This window comes from Macaca fascicularis, chromosome 16 (genome assembly GCF_037993035.2).
Source record: "Macaca fascicularis isolate 582-1 chromosome 16, T2T-MFA8v1.1".
NCBI lineage: Eukaryota > Metazoa > Chordata > Mammalia > Primates > Cercopithecidae > Macaca > Macaca fascicularis.
The window spans coordinates 12,775,312-12,802,905 of record NC_088390.1 but is presented as its reverse complement, the minus strand read 5'-3'; the positions used below and the strand labels follow the sequence as shown (position 1 = coordinate 12,802,905).

Sequence of the window (27,594 nt, the reverse complement as noted above, 5' to 3'; positions counted from 1 at the left end):
GCTGGATGAGGAGTTCACCTAGCAGTGGCAGCAATAGCAAAAACAGCCAACTTTGTTAGACTTCCTAATAGTTCAGGAAAGGGGCACATTTTCTCATTTCTTTTTCTTTCTTTTTTTTTTTTTTTGAGACAGAGTCTTGCTCTGTCACCCAGGCTGGAGTGCAGTGGCGTGATCTCGGCTCACTGCAACCTCCGCCTCCCAGGTTCAAGTGATTCTCTGGCCTCAGCCTCCTAAGTAGCTGGGACTACAGGCATGTGCCACCACACCCAGCTCGTTTGTGTATTGTTAGTGGAGACAGGGTTCCACCATGTTGGCCAGGCTGGTCTTGAACTTCTGACCTCAAGTGACCCACCCACCTCGGCCTCCTAAAGTGCTGGGATTACAAGTGTGAGCCACTGCACCCAGCCTTCTCGTTTCTTTTTAATAAATGAACACATTGTAAGGTCTGGTCCACCCAGTTATTTCGGGACTGAACTAGGACAGCAGTGCTAGGCTTTGGAGTCTCAGACCTTGTGATCCACCTGCCGCAGCCTCCCAAAGTGCTGGGATTACAGGTTGAGCCACCGCGCCCGGCCTACTCTGTATACATAGGTCATATACTAAGGGTGTCTCCGGAATTCCACACAATAGCTGAATTTTTGAGATCTGAGGGACTGACTGTGACATCTTGCTTTTCAGGAACGAAGAAGGCAGGAGATTCTGGGAAGGGAGAGTCCCGATGAATTTTATTTGGACTTGCCTTGGTAAAGGGGTGGAAAGACTGTTGGAGCCCTGAAGTTACCGCCAGTGAATCAGCCCTTTCCACTCTGACACCTGGCGTTTGGTGACCTCAGGTCGAAGCACTAGAATGATGTGCAAAAGTCTAGAAGTTGAGTATCTGGAATAAAGGTGCAGGTGATCTATCCCCCCTTCCCCAGGGCTGGACAGAGCATTCCTAAGCCATTGCGTTTAACTCCAGCCTCCCCATTTTAAGAGGAGTAGAGACAAGCTGAGGTGTGATCAGATAAGATATGGCTAAGAGAAGAGACAGAAAACCATGAGAAAGGAGATCCTTGTATCTCGATGGGACACAATCAGAGAATCTGTCACGGGCCAGACTGCCTGGTGAGTGCTAGTGGTGGTTACAGGGAGGAGAGAGCGATGCGAAGTTGTCCAAGAAGCCTCCCGGAGGAGGTGGGATTGAATGGAGCCTGAAGTGACTGTCAGCGGTGGACAGGACAGCAGAACGGGAGAGGCGCGCGTCTGACAATGAAAGGATGGGGCGCGTGGATGAGAAATGACAGAGTGGCCATTAGCAGGGTTGGGTTGGGGAGGATGACAAAGAAGTGCTTTCAGCCGGGGGAGAGGGCTATTTTAGGAGCCAGCCCCTGGAGAGACATTGCTTGTAGGAGACAATTGGGGGTACGTAGGGCAGGGGTAGCACAGGAGGGACATTCCCATGCTTAAGTCAATGAAATCAGGAAACCATGAGTGCGTGGAACTCCATCCCAAGGACAGCTTTACACCTGCGTAAGCAACCAGGATGAGTGCCACGGCCCCAAATATGACTCCTCTCCAGTATCTAAAAAGCACGATGTGCCAGGTTAGAACCCTCTGACAGCTGCACCGAGGACCACTGGTCGCTGTCCAGGCCACAAGACCCCACCATGGGGGCCCCTGTCAATCACCACTCCTTCAGGGTTACTAGTGGCTGGTTTAGATTTGCCACTGCCAGGGCAGAAGACGAGGGCAAGGGCAGGGAGCCCACGCACAGCTATAGACTTGACTCAGTCGCTGTCAATGGGAAAAACCTTAACAGTGGAGGGGTTCCTGTAAGTACATAGCAGTGCCTTCCGTTTGGCATGAACGCCACCTACGGTGTTCAGTGTGGTCCACAAGGCCCTGGGTTCTGGAGTCAGGCGCTTTTGAGTTTGCTTTTTGGTTCTACCATTTCAGGGATAGCGTGACTGTTGGCAAGTTATTTGACCTCTCTGAGCCTCAGTCTCCCCATCTATAAAATGGAAATCATCATCATAGTAGCTAGCTCTCAGGGTAACAACATATGGAAAGCACGGGGCCCGGTTCCTGACGTGTAAGTGATGAATAATTTCTTGCGGTTATTGTTGCTATTGTTTTTTGGTAGGAGCATCTGTTTGTCTCAAGTGTAACATCATCAAGAAATAAACAGACCACCCGGGAGGCAGTTTATCCTCTGGTCAGCTTGGCAAAGGTCAGCACAACTCCAGAACCAGAAAAACCGGTTGGTCCCGAGAGGTTCATGCTGGGAAAGCAAAGGCGGACCCTCCTCAGAGTAGGAGGAGTGTGGGTGGAAAGGCTGGCATGCCACTCCCTCTCCTTCCTGTTCAGGCCAAGCCCATGCAGAGAGGGACAAAGGTCACCTTATCTGACTGCCTCTGGAACGACCAAGTCTACTGGCTCCGTGGTGTGACCCTGAGCCTCCGCTCCAATCTCCCCCAGCATGAGACTGGCTGGGAGCTGACGGAGAGCGGTGTGCTGGCTATTGTCCCTGCAGACGCGTCAGGGGTGTGATGACAAGGACCTGCTTTGGGAAGCCCTGACATCATCCTCTGGCTATGCTCGCAGGGCTGGCTCTGGGCACCGGCCCCTTGGGGATCTTGGGCCGGTGACTCGGAGCCTTCCCTCTCCCTCTTGGAAGTGATCAGATGAATGAGTCAGTTGTACTTTCTTTGCATAAACATTTAAAATGCCAAGATTAAAGCAAGATAATTGGAGTCCTAGTTACCTTTCTGTGAGGACCCACACCGCGGGCAGGAAATCATGAAGTGAAATGTGAAAATGCACCTCCTTCCTTATCAACCTGTGAGCTGGTTCACTCCACTGCAACGGAGCTCTTTTAACTCATGGACAGACTACCTCCTAACATCCCAGAAGAGACTGAAGCAAAATTTGCTTCTCCAGGGAGAAAGTCGTACACAGAAAAGTAGCTATTGTTTCAGTGTTAGCTGTTGCCTAAAGATATTTGTATAGATTTAGCATGTCATAGTCTACAGACTGATTGGACTATCTAACCAAAGTCAGAACTCACCGCTCTTGAAGGGGAGCAGATGCCTTTATTATGGAAATGGCAGAATAGGTAGATGTTTGAATGAATAATTTTTTTTTACTCAGATCCCTGGCACTTTAGAAATTAGCCTTATGTACTTTTTTTTTTTTGAGATGGAGTTTCGCTTTTGTCGCCCAAACTGGAGTGCAATGGTGCGATCTTGGCTCACCGCACCCTCCACCTCCCAGGCTTAAACGATTCTCCTGCCTCAGCCTCTCGAGTAGCTAGGATTACAGATGCCTGTCACCACGCCCAGCTAATTTTGTATTTTTAGTAGAGACGGGGTTTCTCCATGTTGGTCAGGTTGGTCTCGAACTCCTGACCCCAGGTGATCACCCCCACCCCCGGCCCTCAGCCTCCCAAAGTGCTGGGATTGCAGGCATGAGCCACCACACCTGGCCTTTTTTTTTTCTTTTTTTGAGAGATAGGGTCTCACTCTGTCACCCAGGCTGGAGTGCAGTGGTTTGATCATAGCTTACTGCAGCCTCAAATTCCTGGGTTCAAGTGATCCTCCTGCCTCAGCCTCCCAAGTAACTAGGACTACAGGCATGCACCATCACGCCTGGCTAATTTTAAAAGTTTTTGTAAAGATGAAGTCTCACTATGCCGCCCAGGATGATCTTCGTGTCTTTTGATACACCTGATCCTAGGGCCACACAGGTCAGGAAAAGCAGTTAACCTGTGTAAATACTCGTCCTGCATTTCTCTTGAGATGAATCCTCTAGGGACAAAAAATAGCATCAGGCAAGGCGGGGGGATCACGAGGTCAGGAGTTCAAGACCATCCTGGCCAACATGGTGAAACCCCATCTCTACTAAAAATACAAAAATTAGCTGGGTATGGTGCTGCGTGCCTGTAATCCCAGCTACTTGGGAGGCTGAGGCAGGAGAATCGTTTGAACCCGGGAGGTGGAGGTTGCAGTGAGCCGAGATCGCGCCATTGCACTCCAGCCTGGGTGACAACAGCGAAACTCCATCTCAAAAAAAAAGTGCTTTATCCTGTCTCCCTTTTCTCTTTTATAGGATCCTCCTCAGCCCCTCCCAGAGCCTCAAGCTGCCCTCAGATTTCTAGAGGCGTCTCCTCAACCTCAGCTCCCCCTTGGGCATGCCTTGCCCACCTCTCAATGATGCCTGAGATGACTTCCAGGGAGGCAAAGCCGTTACTTCACTGGGCGGCAGAGGCAGACTCCAGGCACTGCTTTTCCCTCTCTGCGCTCACCCTTTCCTCTCCCATACTCCCTTCCCGCCACTCCCACACGCCCCAGCGCTCCCAGCTCCCCGATTCTCTTGCCCTCCTCTTTCCCAGGACCATCCTCAGCAAAGTGTTTGTCATGTATGCCTTAGTGTGTTTCTTTACCCCAAGGGTCGTTTGCTCTTTGGAAATTATTTCTCATGATGGAGTGATAGATTTTGTTCATGAGAAAGTTATGCCAAAGCAAAATTTCCTTTTTTATGCCAAAGCAAACAGCCCTACCATCTCACTCAGGGCCACGGTTATTATCTAGCTGCCTTCAAAACGAATGATCAGAGAGGGTGCAGACTTCCGGCTTCTCTGAAGAATGCCTAGATTCTTAGTGAATAGGAAGGTTTTGTTATGAAGGCTAAGCGCGGGGCACACTGGTGAGCAGTGACTAGTGTTGGATCTTTTATAAATGTAAGTGATAGAAATGGGTAAGCTTCTGGACCAGTCCTGGAGGATCAGAATTATTGCTTTCTACATGTAAGGGTCACGGTGATAAAAAGAACAAATTTAGCTTTGACAATGGGTCTATATATTCTAAATCACGGGTTCTTTTTTTAAAAAAAAGCCTGGATGGGCATGGTGGCTCACACCTGTAATCCCAGCACTGGGAGGCTGAGGTGGGGAGTTCGAGACAAGCCTGACCCACGTGGAGAAACCCCGTCTCTACTAAAATTACAAAATTAGCTGGGCGTGGTGGTGGATGCCTGTAATCCCAGCTACGTGGGAGGCTGAGGCAGGAGAATCACCGGACCCCGGGAGGCGGAGGTTGCGGTGAGCTGAGATCACGCCATTGCACTCCAGCCTGGGCAACAAGAGCGAAACTCTGTCTCGAAAACAACAACAACAACAACAAAAAAACCTGACTCAGGTGAAGACTGGCCCAGTCCCATGAAAAGGTGAGAACACTTTAGGAGGAGATGGTTGTCTTTTGGAGCTGAAAACCTGGGCCCTTCTACTGTTGGGAAGGCTGGGAAGGTCAGCCTGGGTTCTGTTTTACTCAAGCTAGGAGTCAGACGTCTGGACATTATATGACTTTCGCGGGAGCTAAGGGATATTCACGTTAAGTGAAGAAAATGCTCTAATGACCAGCGAGAGAATTAACAAGCTAGAAGTAAGCCTGCAGGGGTCTCAACACAGAGGGATATTTCAGTAATAATGACCACTCATAAACTGAGCAAGGCCATGCTAAACTCCAGGATATAATATCTGTTCTCATGAATCATTGCTTCCATGCAACATAGTGCTTTTTGTATTCAGTGTTCTGGCCTGATCAGCAGCTTTCTACAAGGTAGAAATAGGCCATGAGGTGCACGCTCCAAGATACGGCCCCAAGGAGGACCAAGTCCCCTATTCCCCCACAGAATGTCATTTTAGGGTGATGAGCCTGTTTTTTTCCCTCCACCTGGAAACTGTAAGACTCTATGAATTCAGAAAGTCAGCCTGCAGGCTGGGAGTGGGATCAGAAACTGGTACTCAAGAGGAGAGGGGAACAGACATGGTGCTTTCATCCTGCTGACTGCAAGAGAGATGATGTCTGGGAGTAAGAGGGAAAATCCCAGGGTAGGGACAGTCCTCTGTCAATAATGTCCTTCCCTGTGTTGTTGGGAGAGGTTCTAGATTCTAGAGTTTCTATTGCAGGGTTGGAGACTTGTTGGTCCTTAATGAAGTTTGGAGGGAGGGAGACAATGATGGAATGATCCTCTCAGAGCTTGGCAGAAACTCAGAAACACAGCTGCAGAGAGAGCCGGAAAATGTAAACACATCTGGAAAGGCACGTGGACAGGGGAGGGAAAATACACAGAGGCTGGAAGAATGATACACAGTGCAACCACAACCAAGGGAGAAGATACGATCACAAGACGTGACACACAGAAGAGAGAGCTGGGTCACCTTTGCCATTGGAAGGACTATAGCTGTTGCTACAGCTGTCTCTAAGTCCGCTCTCTCTAGCTGTCTCTAAGCAAGTCCCTCTGTCTTTATGATATTCCTGTTCACCTTGCCCATAAAAACTCTTAGGCACATTCAAAGGGTGACTGCTAAAGAGGCTGATGCGTAGATGAGCAACAGGTGTTCAATTGCCCATTACGGCTGTCCACTTTTGGATTTTTCTTGGATTAAGTCACACTGTATCCTCTGCCTCTTTCTCTAGCCATTCCTTCTGTTTATTAGTCACAGATTCCCTGCTTCTATCTTAAATACTACTGCATGGGAGCCTCATTTTAGCCCTCTTCTCTTTTTATACATCCTCATTTCCCGCAATTACCTTCCTCCACTGGGTGCTCATGGTTCTTCAGAGAAACTTAGAACAATTGGGAGCCAATACTGTCTACTTCTTGAGGCCAATAACTAAAATTCAGGAGGGGAGTGAGACTTTTTAGTAATAGGTAAGTTGTACAAATTAAGGAGAAAATTTGAGTGCACAAATAATTATGGACAACATTGAAAAAAACTCAAAGAACTACTCTTGAAAAAGCTACTGGTTTCTTAATTTCCTTGGTTTCCTATGATTTTAGTAAGCAGTGTTTTAAAGCAACCACTCATTGTGGTCATATTTAAATGCTTCCAGAACATGAAAAAATATGAAAAGGTAATTATAAACTATCTTGTGAAGTATGTGTAGGTTTGAATTTAAATCTGAAAAATATAAAACAACAACATAGACCAGCATCATTTATGAATATTGTGGCAGACAGGATTAGCTACTTATCAAAAGCTAGGATCCCTCTTCCGTAATATAAAGGCACTGCCGGAAATGGCTGTTCAGCCAGAGAATACCTTTTTCAGCCATATGTACTGTTCTCGCAATGGAATGTGAGTGCAGGTGATGTGGTCATTTCCAGGTTGAGATTTTTTTAACAAGTGGATGAACCTTCTCATCTTTTCTTCCCCCTTTCCTGGATACATTCAGAGAATGACAAAGCTCCAGGGCAGAGACTAGCAAACTAAGGCCTGTGTGCCTGCTGCCTGTTTTTGTAAATAAAGTTTTATTGGAACATAGTCATGCCTATTTGTTTACTTACTGCCCATGGCAACCTTCCTGCTACAACATCAGAGTTGAGTAGTGACAGGGACAGTCTCAAGTATTTATTATCTGCCCCCTTGAGAAAAAGTGCCACCCTCGCTGTAGGGAATGGTGGCGCAACAAGACTAAAGGAAGACTTTTCCTCCATGAAAAGCCTCTTTGAACTCTTTCCAAGCAAGAAATACATCTTTCTTGTTAAACTGTTGAAGTTTTGTGGTTTGCTCCCCAGCCAGCATTATCCCAACTAATAACGAAATAGATGCAAAATCCCAAATAAGATACTAGCAATTTCTAAAACCAAATTTATGAGAGATTGTTTTCCCCTAGAAATTCAAGGAAGATTAGGAAAGGTAGCAATACTACATTACTTGGTCAAAGAAGAAAAGCCACGTCATCATCTTTTGAAATGCTTTGAAAGCATTTAAAAAAACTCAACATCTGTCTTGCAAACTACTCTTATTGCGACAGGAATAGAGAAATACTTCCTTAGAAAATCTATCCTATACCAAAGGTTACATCATATACAGATGTGAGTGACTAGAAAAATCCACATTTAAGAGAGAAACAAAACAAAAATGTATGTAATCATCAATATAACACATTATAACATAATATAAAACATAAGGCAGCACTAATATAATATAATAAATATAATATTACTTTTGAGACACTGGCAAGGTACCAATAATAATAGTATTCTGCTATGTAATATATAATTTAACAATAACTATTAAATTATATATTACCACATTATTGATTGTATAATATAAACATGTGCTTTATGTAATTCATACATATAGTTTTATATATAAGATAAACATCTATATGATATAGATATTTTATATAAGATATATATTATTTGGTTTGTATAATATAGTATATTATACTTTATAATATATAATTTGTATAAAATGTATATAATGTATAAATAATATATTCATAAATAAAATACATAAACATTATATGTAATTTATTTCATTAATGTACTACATAGACTTTTAGAAACTATATTAATTCTATAATATGCTAATCATGTTGTTGTGAAAAAGTACCAGCCAGTGTACCAAGGCAGAAAATAAAAATGAAGTAGAAAACAAATTTCCATTCCCTTAGACCTGGACAACTTAAGATAAACTGAGAAACTATTGGAACTATTAAGATCTTTGACACTGCCCAGTTATAAAATAAATGTGTGAAATTAATAGGTTTCCCATATATGAGCAATAATCAACATGACTTTACTTAAAAACAACAAACTTTGCAAAGGGAAATAAAAAAAGACATGAATAAGTGGAGATAGATACTGTGGAAGAATTTATAAAATTATGTATTTTAAACATATGAATTCACTATAAACTAACACATAAATTCAGTGCAATCCTAAACAAAATTACAATAGAATTGAAGATGACACAAAAAATTGATTCTAATTTTCACTTAAAATATACTTGCAAGAGTAGCCATGAAACATTAGAAAAATCAGACAATTGTAAAGAAACTTGTGAAGACAGATATTAACACAAAATGTAAAACAGATCACAAAATTGTGATAAACAAAAAAAATTAGACCTCTCTCGTAAACCAACTACTTAAATAATTTCAGACACACTAAGGATTTAAATGTAAAAATAAAAGTATATAGATATTACAAGGCAATCTAAGTGCATAAACTCTATATTTTTGACTTAGGAAATACTTTCAATAAACACAAATTCAGAAAATATAATGAAAAAGATGAGGGGATTTGACTATACATTAATTAGGAACTGCTATAGGTAAAATTAACGATATAAAAAAATTAAAAGTGAAGGACAAACTGGTAAAAGGATGCGAAATACCTGTGACAGATGGAGGATTAGCATTTTTTCCCTATATAAATAGCATACACAAAGCAGTAAAGCGAGAACATGCTCAGCACGGAAGAAGATAAAAAGCCAAGTATTGCCAATGATACATAATCACAAGGAAAAATATAATCTACTAGAAACCTAAGAATGCAAATTAAAAGGAAACCTTTTGCCTATCGTGTAAAAATAAGTCACAAATGTACGTGCACCCAACAAAAGAAAAATAAATAAATACATGTACAAGCACAGAGCAGAATGCTTTAAGAAACAATAAGAGATGCCCGATGGAGAGTTTTACCTGCCCGAGAGCTTATCAGAGTAAAGATGGTGACAGTGCGCTTCTGAATACTCAAGGCCAAGTCTAAAGGCCCCAGATATTTAGTGGGGAGGGAGAGAGTAGAGGAGAGAGAAAATCACAGTGGGATATGTAAGTGGGTACTGACAGACGAGTACATTGCCTCTCCTGGAGTTGATATTTTCATATTTACCAGTTCCAAAGGCAAAATTCATGTGGCCTCTGAATTGCTGGGTGAGAGCAAGATTTTAGAATGTGAATAAACTGGACGACAAGTTTTATAATAAACTTAGTTTTGGATAAAATGCGCTTATACATACTTTTTGACAATGTGTCAAAACATTTAAATGTACTCTGCTTATTAACATCTACCAATAGTTTTCAGAGCGGATTGCGGGCATAGCTGGAGAAAGTTAAGTGTGTCTGTAGGAGAATTAAGCTCCCTTTCTCCCTGTTACCATAGTTTTCCTGGTTTCCAGCCCAAAGCCTCTATGAGTGAATTCAGTACTGGCAGGATGTTTGGGTTCACCTAGTATCAGTTGTTCAAAAAGTCTACAAAATGATTTTATACAGTTTATAACAGAATCAATATTTGTGTCTCCTTTTTGAGTATTTGTCCTTTGACTTCGTGGAGCAAGTGAGAGCTGTCAGAGTTTTTACATGCATTGTTTACCATGAACTTCAGTCCCAGGAGCCTGTGAGCTGGGTAGGGTGGGTACTGTCACCTCCATCTCGAGGTGAAGTGACTGGGGCAACTGGGCCTGAGGTCTGGGTTTTCTAGTCTGGGGCCAGTGCTCTTTCTGCTGATATAGTCTACCTCTCTTTAAACAAGGAAGGCTAAAGAGGACCGTGATTGTGACTCCTAAGTAAAGGACGTCTTATAGGGGAGATGTATTGAGGATTATACCTGGTCAGGTTCTCAACTTGCCTGACTAGAGCAAAATTATCCTGTGTTGACTTTGCCTTGGGGAGTACAAGAATGGGAGTTGCAACCAATGCCCAGGATCCCTGGTTATGGAGAATTAACTGGACTAACAACCCATGGTATGGCTCTTGTCAGGTGAGAGGCCCTCATCCCCAAAGGTCCTAGTATGTCAGAGCTCCAGGCTGCCCTCAGATCTCAAGAGCACCAAGGACAGACATGCCATGTGTTCTAACTACCTTTTATGGCCTCTTTCACAGCAGAATCCACAGGAAGAATGTTTTTTTCCACCAGCTCCAGTGGCCCTGGTCGTAGAGCAATTTTTTCATTGAGATCATCGGCGAGTCGGGCTCTTTTCAGCTTCATCTGAGCAGTTGGAATGGACCTCTCTGCAGTGGAAGCTAAAAGGTTGAAATGAAAAGGATCAGTTCTAGAATTTGATGTCTCTCTCTTTCTCTCTCTCTCCGTCTCTTTTGTTTCTTGGCTTGTGGTCACAAAAGATTGTGTCACATTGTGCTCTACCATCCTAATAATTTTTTGATGCAATCATCACTTTACAGGGATTATCACCAAAGCCTAGACACTTCCAAATAAAGGCAAATCGAGAGGCACATGGAAAAGTTAGAGACGCTTGCTTTGCGAGGATTTGTGAAAAAAAATGTGCAATTAGGAGATTTTTGTAAGCGAGCAGTCTGCAGGCTCTGTATTGCTTGCCTGACCCTAAGCTATGGCACTTGGATACACATTTCGTCTGCATAGTGACCGGCATAGGCTAGGCCTGCGGTAAATGTTATCTGTTGTTATTATTAGTAGTACTAGTATGACTTTTAAAGGATTTTGGACTAGTCAAGGCTGTGACCGACTGAGTCAAATGTCCAGGTCAGTTGCGAAAGAAAAAAAATTCCATTGAAACAGTTATCTAATTAAACAGAGGGATTTTTAAAAGTTGAATTCATCCACAGGCAGTTTCTCATCATTTGGAGGGTGTGAAAGGTCACGTCCAGAGCCTTAAATCCACTTCGATACAGCTGACACCAAACTTCCTTTTTAGGTTGGGCCCTGACTTATTTCTGTGGAAGAACTCAGAGGAGAATCCAGCTTTGTTCTCATGGAGAACTGTAAGTTAAGATTCTATAAGAGTTTGCAACTTCACTCTCAACTTCGTGAATCTAGAAAGTGAGATATTTACAGACAAGTCCCTTAGCCCCATTATTTTATTAGTAACCACCTGCTAACCCCAGACCCTGTGTCTGGCACTGATCTAGAACTCTCCATACAGAAGAGGTCTAGGGATGTCTCATCGGTTGCCACAGGCTTGGCTGTGGAAGTTGCCCCTTCAAAGCATTTCACATTCAATGGAGGGAATGTGGATACTCTAAACCAAAGAATGGTCGTACCAAAGCCCATGTCCTCTCCAAAGGACCCCTTACAGTTCCTTGCAAGGGCAGCTTGCTGGCTCTCTGTCTCAGCCATCTTTCTGACTCATCCTGTGTACCAACTCAGGACTGATGTTCAGAAAGCCCTCCGTTCTTCTGCTGCCTCCGTACAAGATGCTTCCTACCATCCACGTCTCTCAATCCAGTTTTTAAAGACTGCTACAAATTTCATCTACCTCCTGTCATGACCTGTGGCTCTCCAGCCCAAATCCTACCATTCCAGAGGGCCTGGTCCTTCTCCTTCTGTCTTCTATGTCTTGAATTCACCTTTGCACCCTGGCTCATTTCCTTTCCCCACCTTTAACTTCTTCCCCACTCCCCACCTCCAACATCGTACTTTTGGGACCCAGCATAAGGCTTTCCTAACTCTTCCTGTTCTTACAGATCCCTTTCGCTTTGACTCCCGCTAGCAGTTACAAGCACAAACCCTTCACCTTGTTGCTTCTGAAATTGGACAACAAACTCCTGGGCAGCAGGAGTCATTTTGTATCTAGCAGATCTTTTATGTTCCAAGAAGCTAATTCCCAATTTCTGTTGACAAAAGAGGACCCCATGGGAGGCACCAGAGACGTGCAATTGAACTGGGGGTTGGTGCAGTTCACACCCTGATATTTTAATTCAAGACCGTATTGATGGAAGAAATAACATTTCGTATGTTTTTTGATTATAACATTACTGTGTACTCATTGTCATAAATGTGAAAAATGCTAAAAAAAGTGTGCAAAAAAATGAAGGTTTCAGGAAAATCCCCACTTAGTGTCACCTACTTTTTTGTTTGTTTGTTTGAGACAGTCTCACTCTGTTGCCCAGGCTGCAGTACAGTGGCCGGATCTCAGCTCACTGCCAGCTTCGCCTCCCAGGTTCATGCCATTCTCCTGCCTCAGCCTCCTGAGTAACCGGGACTACAGGTGCCCGCCACCGCGCCCAGCTAATTGTTTGTATTTTTAGTAGAGATGGGGTTTCACCGTGTTAGCCAGGATGGTCTCGATCTCCTGACCTCACGATCCACCCGCCCTGGCCTCCCAAAGTGCTGGGATTACAGGCGTGAGCCACCGCACCCGGCCTGAAAAGTCTGTATGTCATTTAAAATGACATCGCTTGGATTTTTGTGCAGCTGTGATTTTTGTGCTGACACAGCCGCTGCCTCTAGGCTTGTAGACACCACTGCAAAGGAGGTAAGAATTCTGTCACCTCCCTTTGAGGGCCTTTTCTCCCTGTTTTCCAGACACCTGGCATCCTTTGGCTGCCTCATGCAGATGAAAGCCTTCCATCCCACACAGCCTTCCCTTCAGCGTTGGCCTCTTTCTCTTCCCTACCCTGAAAACAGTTCTCCGTCTTAAAATATCCCACCTACTTTAAGGTTGAAAAAGGGTTAGTCTTGGAAAGCCAGAAAAAAATAACCAATGATGCCAATCAAAGAACCAAGGTTCACAATTTCCAGGATATTTCAGAGCCTTTTGTGTGCTTTAAAGCTAGTGTTCAGTCTTGGAAGGAAATCCACGTTCTAGAGAAATAGCATTCAGGCTTTGTGCAGGCTGTTCCCTCAGACTGCGACACCCTTCCATCTTTTTCTACCTGGCTCAGTCCTCACATTCCAGCCCATTTCCTCCCTCCTCCCCTGTCCATTCTGATTCCGATGGCTCTTTTCTCTGATCCTCTTCCATACACCCACCACACCAGGCATTTCCTTTCCTTCCGTGCTGGATTGTAACTGTGATTCTCATGTCCTCTGTTATACTGTGAGACCATCTGAGGGCACAAACCTGTGGCTTATTCATCATTGAACCCACTGGCCTGGCAGAACAGCTAACTCCTAGCAGACACCCAATACAGTGTGTGTTCAAGGAACAAATATCTCATAGGTAACCGTCAAATTAGGGGTTGGACCTCTTTTAGGGTGGGCACCAATGGTCTCGGGGATTCTGTCTCAGTTAAGGCAACTTACCAGGCAGGAGTAGAAGCCTCTCCTCCTGCATCCGGATGTCAGAATATGGGGACCAATTAGTTGTTTGTTTGCCTTGTCTCACACGCCCCAGCACAGAGGCGGCACCCTAAAGCAGCACTAGGCCTGCTTTGATCAGTACTAATTTCCTCCGATTGTATTCCCCGCACACCAGAAGGTAAGGGCGTCAGCAAAGTGCAATCAATTACCTGGAGGATACAAAGGCAGCGAGGGGACCGTGATCCCCTGCCAAAGCGAGTGATGATCCAGATTAGTAATAATTGTCAGCACATGCTGGACGCGTTCCTTGCACTCCTAGAAGTTATATGATTTGCCGAGGCCTTAGAGTTAGGAGATGGAACAGCTGAGATCAGAGCCGGAGTCTCTAACCCGCTTAACCATTTTATGGCTTCCCAACTTGGTTATCTACGTGGCCTCAAAGGTTTAGATGATTGCTTGAAACTACCACTTTGTAATGACAATGGAGATTTTTAAGAGGGCTCAGCAACTGTACAGACACAAGTAACTCTGGGAAAATGGCCCACCATTCTATAGCATCTCTTGGTGTCTGATTTCTTGCAGGCTTACCTTGGAGTATGTGCATATTAACCAAGTTGGCACTGTTGCACCTGTTTCTGGCTTTGCGCTTCAGGGAATTTTTAGCCTGTAGAACCCAAACAAAGAGAATCACCTAGTTTTACCTTTTAAAAAACTCAATTTATCTCACAGGAGAAAATAACCTTTTAAAATAATAAATGAAACATGAAAATATTCTTGGTGTCTCACATTTTGATGAAGGAACATTTACAAAGACCTCTCCCATAATTTTTAGATGGGAAAATAAGAAGGTGAAGAGCTTGGGTCCACGTCAGGGCTACAAACCTAAAGCTCTTTCAGGGGCAGGCAGGTTGGTACATGTTAATGAAATGTTACTATAACAGGATACTAGGCTGCTTGTATTATAACCAATCTTATTCCATTGCCTTTTTTTTTTTTTTTTTTTTCTTTGAGACAGGGTCTCTGTCATCCAGGCTGGAACGATCATAGCTCACTGCAGCCTCGACCTCCTGGGCACAAGTGATCCTCCTGCCTTAGTCCCATGAGTAGCTGGGACTACAGGCATGCATCACCAAGCCCAGCTAATTTTTTTTTTAATTTTTAATTTTTGGTAGAGACAGGATTTCACCATGTTTCCTAGGCTGGTCTTGAACTCCTGGACTCAAGCAATCTGCCCGCCTCAGCCTCCCAAAGTGCTGGGACAGCCGTGAGCCACAGCACCCAGCCTCCATTTCCTCTGAAAACAGTCACAAAATTAACCAAGATCAGAGCTAAAACATTGCCTAAATCTAAAATAACAGGACATCGTATGCCTCTTTCCCATTATTCGCCTGACTTCTCTTTTAGGACATGTGAACATGTAAAGCCTACAGATTCAGGCCCACCAGGAGATGGATGGGCATGAAGAGAGAGTTTATTTACCCAGTCTCGTGATCTTCTTGATGGGACTGTCGGTAGGGCTGTTGCAGGCTGTGGGAGGGCCAACACTGGACCCCAGGTTTCTGATGTCTAGTTCTGGATTTTTAATCTCACTGTAGTGGATCTCCCAGTGGCCCCCTGAGAGGGGTCTGGGAATCACTCCCGTTCTGATAAGAATCGGCTGTTCTTTGTTATTCTCCAGGTAATAGGAATCACAGCCACCTGTGAGCTACTTTGAAGAGTAGCAGATCCCTCCTCTTCCTCTCTACCCACAGACAAGTTGCAAAGCTAGCGCTCTCAGGCAAGGAAACATCGGCAGGCAGATACTCTCTTTGCCTTTCCTTCTCACTCAAAGTGTTGATACTTGCTAAATAGTATTCATTAACATGTTATTGACAAATTCAGGTTGCAGAGATTTGTTATGAAGGTACAGAATATATGCCGAATCTCACCCTCGAATGCTACAAAAAAAGAAGGGAAAAAAAGCAAATAACCTTTTGCCTTTCAGTAGCCACAGATAAGTTCTGTATGCATAAACCATGCCTTAGCATTGAATCGGATTTTTAAAAATCTAGTTGTTAAAAAATGACAGGAATAAAAGGTAAGGCTGCTTGAAAGCTGACTCCACTTCCCTCTCTAAAGTGGTGTTTTTTTTGTTTTTTTTTTTTTTTTGAGACGGAGTCTCGCTCTGTCGCCCAGGCTGGAGTGCAGTGGCCGGATCTCAGCTCACTGCAAGCTCCGCCTCCCGGGTTTACGCCGTTCTCCTGCCTCAGCCTCCCGAGTAGCTGGGACTACAAGCGCCCGCCACCTCTCCCGGCTAGTTTTGTGTATTTTTTTAGTAGAGACGGGGTTTCACCGTGTTAGCCAGGATGGTCTCGATCTCCTAACCTCGTGATCCACCCGTCTCGGCCTCCCAAAGTGCTGGGATTACAGGCTTGAGCCACCACTCCCGGCCTCTAAAGTGTTTTTGACTCTAGTGCATCCTTACTGTAATTTCTTCCAACATTAGAAAAATGGGGGACTTTTTTAAAAAAAGCTAAAAAATAGGAGTTTCAAAGCTAACATAGTTGATCCATTTTTATAGTTACTGGTTAATAGGAATCAGATTCCATATGATATGAGGGCAGGGGACTGGCAAATTGACTGAGTTTGTTGTAGGAATTCTACACGCATCCGCCAAGGGTTAGCATTCAGAGATTCATAACCTGTAGCCTAAGCTTGGGTAAAGACATGTGCAAAAATTACCTTGTCGCTCTCCAAATGTTTTCTTTGCTCATGGAATTCAGCTGGACGTTTCAGTGCTGAAACAGACACACAAAACCATGAGTGGAGACTGGGTTATGGGCATCGGTCAGTATCGCAGAATTTGCCGGTGTGCTTGCTGAGTTATGCACAGTAGGGAGGTGATTGCCTTTATTAGGCCACAAGCAATGAGAGAGGACAGGCCTGGAGGACACCAGCGGCCCTGAAGCCATAGGAGACAGAGGAAGTGGAATCGAAGCCTCAAACAGGGGGAGTAGCAGAGGCAGGATGTGCAACAAGAAGAGAAGTGATGGAGGCAGGGCATTCCAAATTCTGGAGGAAACAGAAGGGGTGGTGGATAGCTGAAAACAGAAAGAATGCTCTGGTTTGAGGGAGAGGTGTAGACTTGGTAACTAACACCCTCTTTGACTTTGCTCTGTCCTAGAGTGCAAAAGGCTTAGGGGATGACTGTGGTCTGTGTCTGTGGGGTGGGGTGGTGCTTTGGAGGAAGGGACTGTACTCTGGATAAAGTGTGTGGCTGGTAGGTCAGGAACATGCAACTGAGGGTGTTGAGTGAGAAGCAGAGAATCAAACTTTGAGGGCTGGAAGGAACCTTGGAGACAGGGAAGTTAACTCCAACAGTGAACAGAATGGGGAAACTGAGGTCCACAGAAATTGATTGACTAGCTCAGGATCAATTAGGGCTGGGAACATAGGTCCTGTGACAACTCTAACCTCTTTCAAGGTGTGGTATGTAAAATATTAACAACCAGTAGACACAGGCACTGGTCAGTCGTACAGAACACACGGCAGCTGTGAACAACCTGGACAGAATGCCAGCCTTCACTCTCTTCCCATGACCTCCTCCTCATCACAACTTCATAGCACCTCTTATGGGGGTTTAATAAACTCCTTTGAGCAAAGAAGTAGAACATCATTTTGCAAAATCTACATTTTGCCTTGATTTTCCTAATCTAGAACAATCTCAATCAGGAGCCACAAATAATCACTTTTCATGATAAGTGATAAGGTGGATTAGCAGTTACAGACTTGCATTGATTTTTCTCCCCCTGAATTGTATGTCTGGACAACTTGAGGAATCACTCGATCCAGAGTTCCAATATGACTCGAACAGTGGTTTACCATAAGCTGCAGGCAATGCAATATTCTTCCAAATCTTGGCCAGCACAAAAATTAGGTTTCTGACCAGATCAGGGTGTGTGTGTGTGTGAGTGTGTGTATGTGCGTGTGCATGTGCGTGTGTGTGCACACATGCCTCATTCAACCCTTAAGACCATGCTGAATCTGGACATAGTTCTCAGCAGGGTTTGCTGGAGATCAAGCAGACATAGTTGTAGTCACGGTGGCTACCATAATGGTAGTTGGCCCTAGTATCCTCTTTAAGGATGCTGCTTGGGGATTTAATAAGTCACACTCTCTATAAAGCTCCCTGTTCACCCCCAACATTAACAATGTTGCAGAACTACCCCATCTGGCTTCCTTGTGCCAAAAATAGTTGACAGGCATCCTTCTCACTTTGACCAAAGATTAAGAGACTTCCCTTCTTATAGAAAAAAAAAAATGAACACACTTCTTGAATACCATTGATCTGGAAACTGTTTTACAGTTGTCTCTGCTTTCTGCTTTGTACTCTTAAAATGAGCTTCTCTGCAAAACCTCCCTTTTTAGATGACCCTTTTCTCCCATTTCTCCCAACTCAGTGATTCTGAGAAATTTATATGCAGTTGTCCTGTGTTGCTCATGCATTTTCTTTGAGTTGGGTCTGGTCATTATCCTTAACAAGGCTTGCCTTTGCCTGCGTTTGATCGCAGGTGGAATTTATGTCGAGGGAGTTCTGCAAAGCAACTCCCTTTCCCCTTAAGCAACCAGATTATGATACAAAGTCTGCTTGAAGTCCAGTGGGCCATTGCGGATCTATACAATCTCTATCAATAGCTCCTTCCTCTGTCCTGTCTCCTGGTAATCATTTAGTTAGGTATTGCATATTGGTGTAGTTTAATTACTTACATAACCCCGAAAAGGAATCGATCTTCGTGTAGTCTTATTAAGTGGTTAAAAAGAATAGCATACCCTTTTCATCTAGAAACTCCCCGAAGGGAATAGCATGAATAGATCTTGGGATATCTCTGACATTCCAAACACAATTGGTTTTAATTGGGCTTGGGGTTTAGGAGGAATTTAACGGGTTCTCATGTCTCTGAGGCTGTTCAATGCTTATTAGCAAAGCGTATTAATTGTTCTAAGAAACACTGTATTTCCTGTATCTCAGCTTCATAGAGCTACAATTCATCACTTCTTGGTGTTAATAACTCCCCTGGGAGATGATTCACATGGTCCAGTTCCCTGATGCCAGGAGCACAAAGGTCTTCTGGAATCTTCTACCACAGGGTGGAAGAAACTATCTCCATTTAGCAAGGACTTGGGAGGAAAGCCAGAGAGGTCCACATGCTGTATTTTACCACATGCTCTTCTCCTCAGAGGTTAAGGGGTGTTCTATGGGGCACTGGCTTGAGGTCACACCATGGAAAACTATCCTGCCATGGACCTGGGCTTGAGGTTTGCCTTCTCAGTGACCGCAGAGACCGTGGGTTTTAGCCACCTCCCATGAAGGCCAACAAAAGCAATGGAGCTCCCCACCTCTCAGTTGGCTTTTTGGAAAATACATAAAAAACCACTTCTGCTGCCAGCCTGGGGAGTATCAAATGGCAACATTCTGTATTTAAAGAACTTTGACATTTAAGATTGAAAAGGAATTTGGATTCTACATTTTTAAAAAACTCCATGTGATTTTGAGTTAAAATACTGTTGTAAATTCAATCAGCCACACATCTAACTCATTCCCCCTGGAGGAAGATTAATGGCTCCTCACGAGGGAATTTGTGTTCTTGCCTCAGAGTTTTGTTGCAGGCTATTCCTATTTCTGTCCCCAAAGCTCTCGCTAATTTGGGTCAGCCGAGCATATAAACATTTGCTTACTTAGAACTTAGAAAAAAGATTCCGAGATAAGAACAGTCTTCCTGCGGTCCTCTGCTCTCCGCCGTAACCTCATGCCTCCAGCAGGATCCCAGTAAAAGGAGAAAACAGGCCGTGGAGCCACAGAGAACTCAGTGAAGGCAGGGGCCTCACTCCTCAGCACAGGGTAGGGTCCCTGGAGTTGGGCAACTCTGGCAGCAGAAGCAGGGCGGTACCTGGTGTTGGGCTGTGCCTGGTGCAGGCCCTGACTTCTCTTAATGGGACCATTCAGCCGCAGGCTTGGAGCAATCCCAGATCCATTGCTACTAACAGGACCAAGAGGCAGAATTAAAGAGCCAGAGACTTCAGGGCATCAATGAGTGCAGCGTTCTCAAAGTGCAGCCTCCGGACCAGCATCTTCAGCAACTGGGAACGTGTTAGAAATCCCAATCCTTGGCTGGGTGTGGTGACTCACCCCTGTAATCCCAGCACTTTGGGAGGCCGAAGCAGGTGGATCACGAGGTCAGGAGTCCAAGACCAGCCTGGCCAAGATGGTGAAACCTTGTCTCTACTAAAAATACAAAAATCAGGTGGGCACGGTGGCAGGAGCCTGTAATTCCAGCTATTCGGGAGGGTGAGGCAGGAGAATCGCTTGAACCCAGGAGGCAGAGGTTGCAGGGAGCCAAGATCGCACCACTGCACTTCAACCTGGGTGACAGAGTGAGACTCTGTCTCAAAAAAAAAAAAAAAAAAGAAAAGAAAAAGAGAAATCCCAATTCTTGGGCCCCAACCCAGCCCCACAGAATCAGAAACTCTGCCAGTAGGACCCAGGAATCTGTGTTTTAACAAGCCTTCTGGGTGATTCTGATGCAAAAGCTTCAGAACCGCTGTGATGGGATTTATAAGTCCAGTGGATCTAGATTTAGGGGTGTTGGGAACCTAGGACTTCCAAACGGGAGCAATGAATGACCAGGACTGATTTTCAGCATTTCAAAAAGCTGAAGAGAAAGAGTATGTCTGCCCGGAGAAAGGCTGCTTAGACTCACAAAGCTGTCACTTTTCATTGCTCCTGCCCGGAATCATAGAGACTTGGTTTAGTTATGGTAGTTCTCATCAACAAGCACTAGCTGGTAAATTTATATACCATGAATTAGAAAATTAACTTAAAAACATAACATTAACTATTTAAAAATGCGTGGATTAATAATTAATGTATGTAGGATTCTTTAGGGGGACAGGGAAGACAACGCTATTTTAAACGTAAAACCTATGGCGGTGTTGGGTAGAATTGAAGAAGTCCCGGGTGGCTAAAATTTTGGGAACCATCCATTTGAGCTCTGCTCTTGCTCTACCATCTACTTTTGGTATAACTTGGAGTAGGCCTGAGAGTTTTCCTGTGCTCTCTCTTTCCCACTTATAAAAATGGGCTTATTCATGCTTGTCTTCTCTCCATCTTGCTTTTAAAGACAAATCGGGTCATAAGAACTTTTTTTTTTTTTCCAAACAGGATACATACTATGCATAATGATAATGCTTTGGAGATTATATTTTCTTTTACGCTTGGAAAAAAATTGCTAGTTCAGTACTCCAATGATAGTCTTAAGGGTCTGTTACCCCAATGATAGTCTTAACGGTCTGAAAACAGTGCATTTCCTAGTGTAGCTTTGTAATGTTCAAGACCTGGCTAGCGCACTTGGAGAATTTGATGCAACATCTGTGAACGCTTTGGAATTTCTCAGAAGGAGGGTACAAGGACGAATTCAAAGTGTGCCTGTAATGACTGGTTTTCTAGTTTCTAAGGAACAGGGAAATGGGAAAATTGAAGGAGAGATGGGGGGAAAAGAAGGAAGGTAAGATTTTTGACCCAAATGGGATTGACATGAAAATCCAGGGCACCTTTCTCTATCTCTGAATTTGAGATGTTAGAAAGAAGGGAAGAGGCAGACAGATTCATTCCCTTGCGCCGTGTACTGCTCAAACAGCCGACAGTGTGTGGTAGGGTGTAGGGAAAAGCCAAGTCAAATGAATGCACTGAGAAAAGGAAGAGAGACTTTGTCCGGTCAACTTCTCAAAACTATCGTGAAGCTGCATGTGATAGGGGTGCGGGAATTGCCCCGGTCATTCTTCTTGCTATTCAGAAGTACCACAAAATTCAGGGATTTACCAAGGTTTTGCAGTAAGTATGTGGCTGCTGTAGCTTGGATTAGTCTGCAAAAAAAATAAAGGCAGCACCATTCATAGACAGCTCATTGTATCTTTAAATTCATTTACATTGATCAGATCATGGAACTAGGCTGCCCAGACATTTCATTCTGGCCAGCAGCGGCTTTCTCTGAGACTCTGTGGACACGTAGCAGCCTCTGTGGGCCCCGTGTCCTCTCAAATCCACTTTAGCTCCCTAATCTCATCTTCTGTATTCCAGGAGAATAAATTAAACCTTCTTACATCTCTCCCCTGGGTGAAACACCATAGATTCACTTTAGTAGCAGAGGGAGAGGGAGACGGAGAGGAAAAAGTGATTTTTCTTTCAATCTTCCTGGCTACCCATTCTTCTGTAGTGGTGCAAAGTTGTCCAAAATTATTCAATGAGATGATTAAATGGGGGTGGTTTGGGACCCCTCCTAGACTGGAAGCACTTTGAAACAGAAGTTGAGTCCGACTTCTCTGTGTGTGTTCCCCAGAGCCTTTCTCATAGCAAAAGATTAATAAATATTTATTGAAATGCTCTATGACCAGTTTACTGAGTCTGATTTACATGGCTGGTCATCTTTCCACATCAAGTCTTCTGAAGTGGTTGGAATAAAATGGTGTTATTTAAAATTTTACCCAGGAGAGTGATACCCAGGGAGAAGAGTTGCAGGAGAGAAAATTTGCATAAGAAATAATGAACAGGCCCAACAGGTCTAGGGAAGGAGGTGGCCTCTGTCCTAATGCCACAAGAATGTAGAGAACCCTGATGTCCTCTTGCAACCTTGAGCCCAAAAGGGAGGGATAGTGAAACCATTTCCTATGAATCCTGGTTGATGATGGCGAAGTAGGCAATTTGAAATCTCCATATTGAGATTTAGAGGTGAGATTTTGGAGAGAAATCTAAACAATAAGTCCTGTAAGTAATATTTCTAAGTTAACTTTGAGAGGACATTTCATTAAGGTTTCATGCCGATTTTGAAAATGTGAATTTCACAACTGCCATTGTAAATGCACCTGGACTGAGAACCCTTTACCTGCTATTTAAAGTTGTTCTGGTGATTCTGTCCTGGCCTCAGAACCCTGCCCGTCATGATTAAAAATCAAGAGATGGTGCCTTTAAATTCATTCAAAGCACATAAAGAGGGAAATTAGCCTAAACTCATAATGCCCACACATAAGAATAAAGCGAATGTTTAAGAGAAGTGATTCACGAGGATTATAAAAAAGAATTTGTTGCTGGTTGCTAACGACTGTTTATTACTCTGCAGCAAGCTCCAAACCTGCAGGATGCATGCCCAGGAAAAGGGAAGGAAGAAAATTTCAATCCATTTGGATTAGTTTCACTAGAATTACACATGATTCACCTCATTAGAGTCAATGGGGGAGGAGCCTCATAATTTAATTATCAATTTGGAATGCCATTGAAGAGAGACCTGCCATATAGGTAAGTCAGTGAAATCTTTCATTCGATGCTCATCATGGTGAAGCATAGATTATGATATAGAACTTGAAGCCATTGCATTTAAATCATCGGTTTATCTTTGGCATTTTCACATGATACACTTTTTAAATTTTCCAAGTTCTAACTGAATTTTTTGGCCGTAAAATGCCTTATGATAGCAATATAAGTAAGTGTTTTTAAAGGCCACGCGATTCATTTTGAACGTTTGAGAAAAGGAGCCTAGGCAGAGATCAGGAGACACAGGTTCTGGTCTCAGCTCCTCCCCAATAGGAGGGAGTTGCATGTTATCCAGTGGATAAGCCCTGAAGATTTAACCTAATGTAAAACTCACAACTAATTCTTGGCAGGTGCTTCTGTTGATGAGTTAAAAATAGTAAGTCTGGCCAGGTGCGGTGGCTCACGCCTGTAATCCCAGCACTTTGGGAGGCCGAGGTGGGTGGATCACGAGGTCAGGAGATCGAGACCATCCTGGCTAACACGGTGAAACCCATCTCTACTAAAAATACAAAAAATTAGCCAGGCGTGGTGGCAGGCGCCTGTAGTCCCAGCTACTCGGGAGGCTGAGGCAGGAGAATGGTGTGAACCCAGGAGGCGGAGGTTGCAGTGAGTTGAAATCACGCTATTGTACTCCAGCCTGGGCGATAGAGCAAGACTCTGTCCCCCCCAAAAAAAAAAAAATAGTATTGCTATTTTATAAGGACAATTAACAGTTCACTTAGCCATCAGCTTTGAGTTTTGACAATTTACAACATGTTTAAAAAGATTGCAACTATTTCAAATTTTATGAATAAAGTGAGAGATTTTATGAATAATTTTATCTGGCATGGGTTTACATTCTCAAAAATGAAACTGTAGAAAATGAGACCACATGAGATCTAGGCTTTGGGACATTGGAAAAATCTCTTAGGCCTCTTCAACCTCAGTTTCATGAACAAGAAAGACAAACAGGGATTGGGATGGGTCAGGGGTTTTCAAACTCTATTCTGAGGAGAACCAGCACTACAGAGAGAATTCTCAGGGGGCTTCTGGAAGGAATGAGGAGGGGCCTAGTAAATGGGGCAGACACCCTTGACACTGCCTCAGCCAGTGCATATATATATGTATATATGTACACACACACACACATATATATAGTGCATACGATTTAACAATTAAAAAATTAGAAAATCACAGAATTAGGTAGGCTTTAAGGAATATTAACTTTTTTTCTTTCCTCCTTTCCTTTCTCCTTTTCTTTCACTTTCTGTTTCAAAAAATGTAAATAATAGAATGAAAAAATAAAGTCTTCTTGTGTAAGGTAATGAGTTGCACACTGGATTATGGTTTTGTTTGTTTGTTTGTTTTGTTTTTGGATGGAGTCTCGTGCTGTCGCCCAGGCTGGAGTGCAGTGGTGCGATCTCGGCTCACTGCAAGCTCCGCCTCCTGGGTTCAGGCCATTCTCCTGCCTCAGCCTCCCAAAGTGCTGGGATTACAGGCTTGAGCCACCGTGCCCGGCCTGCTTCTGTGTGCTTTTTATCAGCTTTCTCCCTAATATCTTGACTCTCTCTGAGGGGCCATCTTGCTTGTTATTGTTATCCCTGAAGTGCCTGGCACAGTCCCCTGTATATAGCCTGGTTTATAATAAAATTTGTTGAAATTATATTGAATTGAAAATATCCTGAGGCCCTTGCTGAGGCCCTTGGTTCCTCTCTCCTTCTCCCAATCGTTTGCATTTAGACATGTTTCCTTAGGTGGCAGAGGAAGCACATTGCTCTGCTGAAATGCATGTAGATTGCATGTTTAATCTCTCACTGGGCTGAAGAGGCTAACCATCAGCAGGTGAAGAGACGCATCCTATCTCTAGCTTCCTGAGAAGAGCTAAGTAGAAAAAATCTATACAGGCAGGGCCTGCGGTGTGCACCTGTCATGACTTGGACACTTTTCTGTAGCAGAATCTACACCCTTGGAAAGCCTGGTTGAGAGGAGGTAGCTGAAGATTGGGGAAAGCCTTCATCATAGTGTGTGATTTTAAAATGCTTTATTATTTCATGATTTGTAGGATTTTTTTTTCTAGAAATTATCTTAATGATGCAATGGACTAAAGATGCAAAATTTCAGTTAAACGGTATTTTGTTAATATGCATATTATTTGATTCTGGAATTCCTGCAGAACGAAATACTATATCTTCATTGGACTCTACTATACAAATGAACATTTGACTTATATAACTTACATGATAGGTGTTATTTTAAAATGTATGATAGTGTGAATTACCATCTTCATTGGGTGTTTTTACTAATTTTCAGATTTAACCCCGTATCCCTCAAAAAATATTTATTCTCAGCCAAATGCCAGCTGCAAGACCCAGGCCCAGAGTATTTAAGCACATGAGTCAAACTTTAAATCAGGTGTGTACAACTTGGGCTTACGGAAAGGTCCTGGGTCCATTTGCTCCATTTGCCTTTCCAGAATTAAGGAGAAAGAAACATCAGTAAAGGGATAGATTATCAGCTTTGAGCGAAATTGTCTTGACCTGATCTGACATCTGCAGACCTTTGGTTTCTCCCTGTCTTTAGCACCTCCAAGGAAAGGCTAAGATGAAACAGGCCACACATTGACTTGCTCCTTTGCTTTCTCAGCATAGTTGTCAATGTTGCTTAAACAGCCTTGAAATAGCAGGCTGAGCTGTTTCTTTTGTACTTCACAAACCTCTGAAAGAGTTGTCCCAGTTTAAGGTCACATACTGTTTACTATTTGTAGAGCTCAGCCACGAACAAAGGATTACTTTTGAATTACAAAACAAGAGGCTTGAAAAATTCTTAGTTTTGTTCTGTCTCTGAAACAAAGACTAAACTTCCAGTGTTCAGCCATGGGTCATAGTGCTTCCACATAACTAACTACGCAACCTTTTTTCTAACTAATATAACTAACTACACTCTACAGACCTACACATAGGGCTTCCATATAACTAACTACACTACAGTTTTTCAAGGGCAGACTTTTGCTTGTTGTGTACTGAACTCTGAAGTAACAGTCACAACAGCATTTTCCAGGCACCTGAATTTCTGCACAAGTCATTATAGATCTTGATTTTTAAATTTTATTGGAGAGGAAGTTAGAATCTATGGCCTGGTGCAGCTTCACCCATGACTTATTCATCCAGAGTACCCTTTTCTCTGTTTCCACAGATAATCAGGAATTAGCTTTCATTGCTGAATTGGTAGAAAATTTAAAATATATCTTCTAAAATATACAATAATCCTTCTTCTTTTACCCAGATCGTGGCCAGTAATTCAACATTATATCATTTATGCTAAAATGGTATTGCCACTCCACCTTCTAGGGAGGAAATACTTGACCAATGTTCAATTACTTGTGGACTCAAATACCCCAAACAGAACTGAAACTGAGGAGGTGAGAAAAAGACGATGTAATTGATGCTTCTGGAATGAATATTAATTATATCCAATTTTAAAAGTAGATGAGTCAGGGGTGCCCATACTGAATTGTGTTTACCCTGAGAACAAATCCATTACATTGGAATTTTAGGCATAACCAGTATCATTAAAAGGAGCCCCTTGCAGGTGAGTAGGTAGCAGCTGGGGCAAAGCATCCAAGGTCTGGGATTTCTGCTGATACCAATGCTTTGAAGATCTTGGGAGACCATGGCATTGGCTTAAACTAAATGACCTCTGAGGCACTTTCCAGCTCCCAAATGGTGTGGCCCTACGTACATCAGTAATTAAGAGATGCAGGTACTCACGTGGTATTAAGCCTTGGTTAGCCAGCTGTTCCTGAGTCCTTCTTTGTTGAAGTCTTAACTGTAAAACTTAGAAAAGGAAGTGTTAGTTTGTGAGTTGGGCTAAATATCATTATAATCATTATATTTTCATTATACATTCATAGCTCATCTCATTTTATTTCTAAAAGAGTTCTGAAAATTATTATGAAGTTCATTTTAATTTCTGTTGCAGACACAGTGGAAGAAGAAGGAGAGAAGCTGAGAAAGTTACAAGGTTTTGCGGTAAGTCTGTCCCAAACTAGAATTAGAATACTTGTCTCCTCTTTGAAGCACATGTTATTTTCGCAGTGCCACACTCCCTCTCTCCACATTCTGTCATTTGTAAGATAAATATCATCTAATTCCACTTGGGTGGCAACCAGTGATATCAAGAGGGGAGACAGAGTCCCACCTAGGTTCAAATCTCATCTCTACCCCCTTAATAGCTGTGTATCCCTGAGCAAGTTGCTTCACATCTCTTACGCTCAGTTTCCTCATTTGTAAATGAAAACGACGCCTACCTGGTGGTGTTGCTATAAAGTTTGATAAAACAGTGTATGCACATTGCTTAGCAGAATGTCTGGCACTTGTAAAGACATTTTGATAAGTGGTAGTAGTATGAGAATCTGGAATTCTCCTGGGAATTCAAAGGCCTATTGGGGTTGTGCTTTATCTTAGAAAAATTAAAACACCGTAAAATTGTCAAATTATATATTATAA

The 27,594-nt window shown here is 43.3% G+C and overlaps 1 protein-coding gene and 1 long non-coding RNA gene across 3 annotated transcripts in view; one reads left to right on the top strand and one right to left on the bottom strand.

Annotated features, from left to right (window-relative positions):
- Positions 1 to 27,594, bottom strand: part of MYOCD (myocardin) — a 98,349-nt gene that overhangs the window by 32,092 nt on the left and 38,663 nt on the right. The window contains exons 2-6 of one of the 2 annotated variants that reach the window (XM_045375327.3): positions 26,857 to 26,922; positions 21,626 to 21,669; positions 16,492 to 16,547; positions 14,359 to 14,434; positions 10,632 to 10,793 (exon numbers count right to left, since the gene is read on the bottom strand). In XM_045375327.3, the coding sequence (XP_045231262.2) occupies positions 10,632 to 10,793; positions 14,359 to 14,374 (178 nt within the window). In that variant the 5' untranslated portion in view covers positions 14,375 to 14,434; positions 16,492 to 16,547; positions 21,626 to 21,669; positions 26,857 to 26,922. The remainder of the gene's footprint in view (positions 1 to 10,631; positions 10,794 to 14,358; positions 14,435 to 16,491; positions 16,548 to 21,625; positions 21,670 to 26,856; positions 26,923 to 27,594) is intronic. The other variant, XM_045375326.3, reaches the window with a different exon arrangement.
- The window catches only part of LOC135967948 (uncharacterized), a 34,678-nt gene continuing 32,998 nt past the window's right edge, over positions 25,915 to 27,594 (top strand). Inside the window, exons 1-2 of the long non-coding RNA XR_010582288.1 lie at positions 25,915 to 26,677; positions 27,068 to 27,117. This is a non-coding gene — a long non-coding RNA (uncharacterized lncRNA). The remainder of the gene's footprint in view (positions 26,678 to 27,067; positions 27,118 to 27,594) is intronic.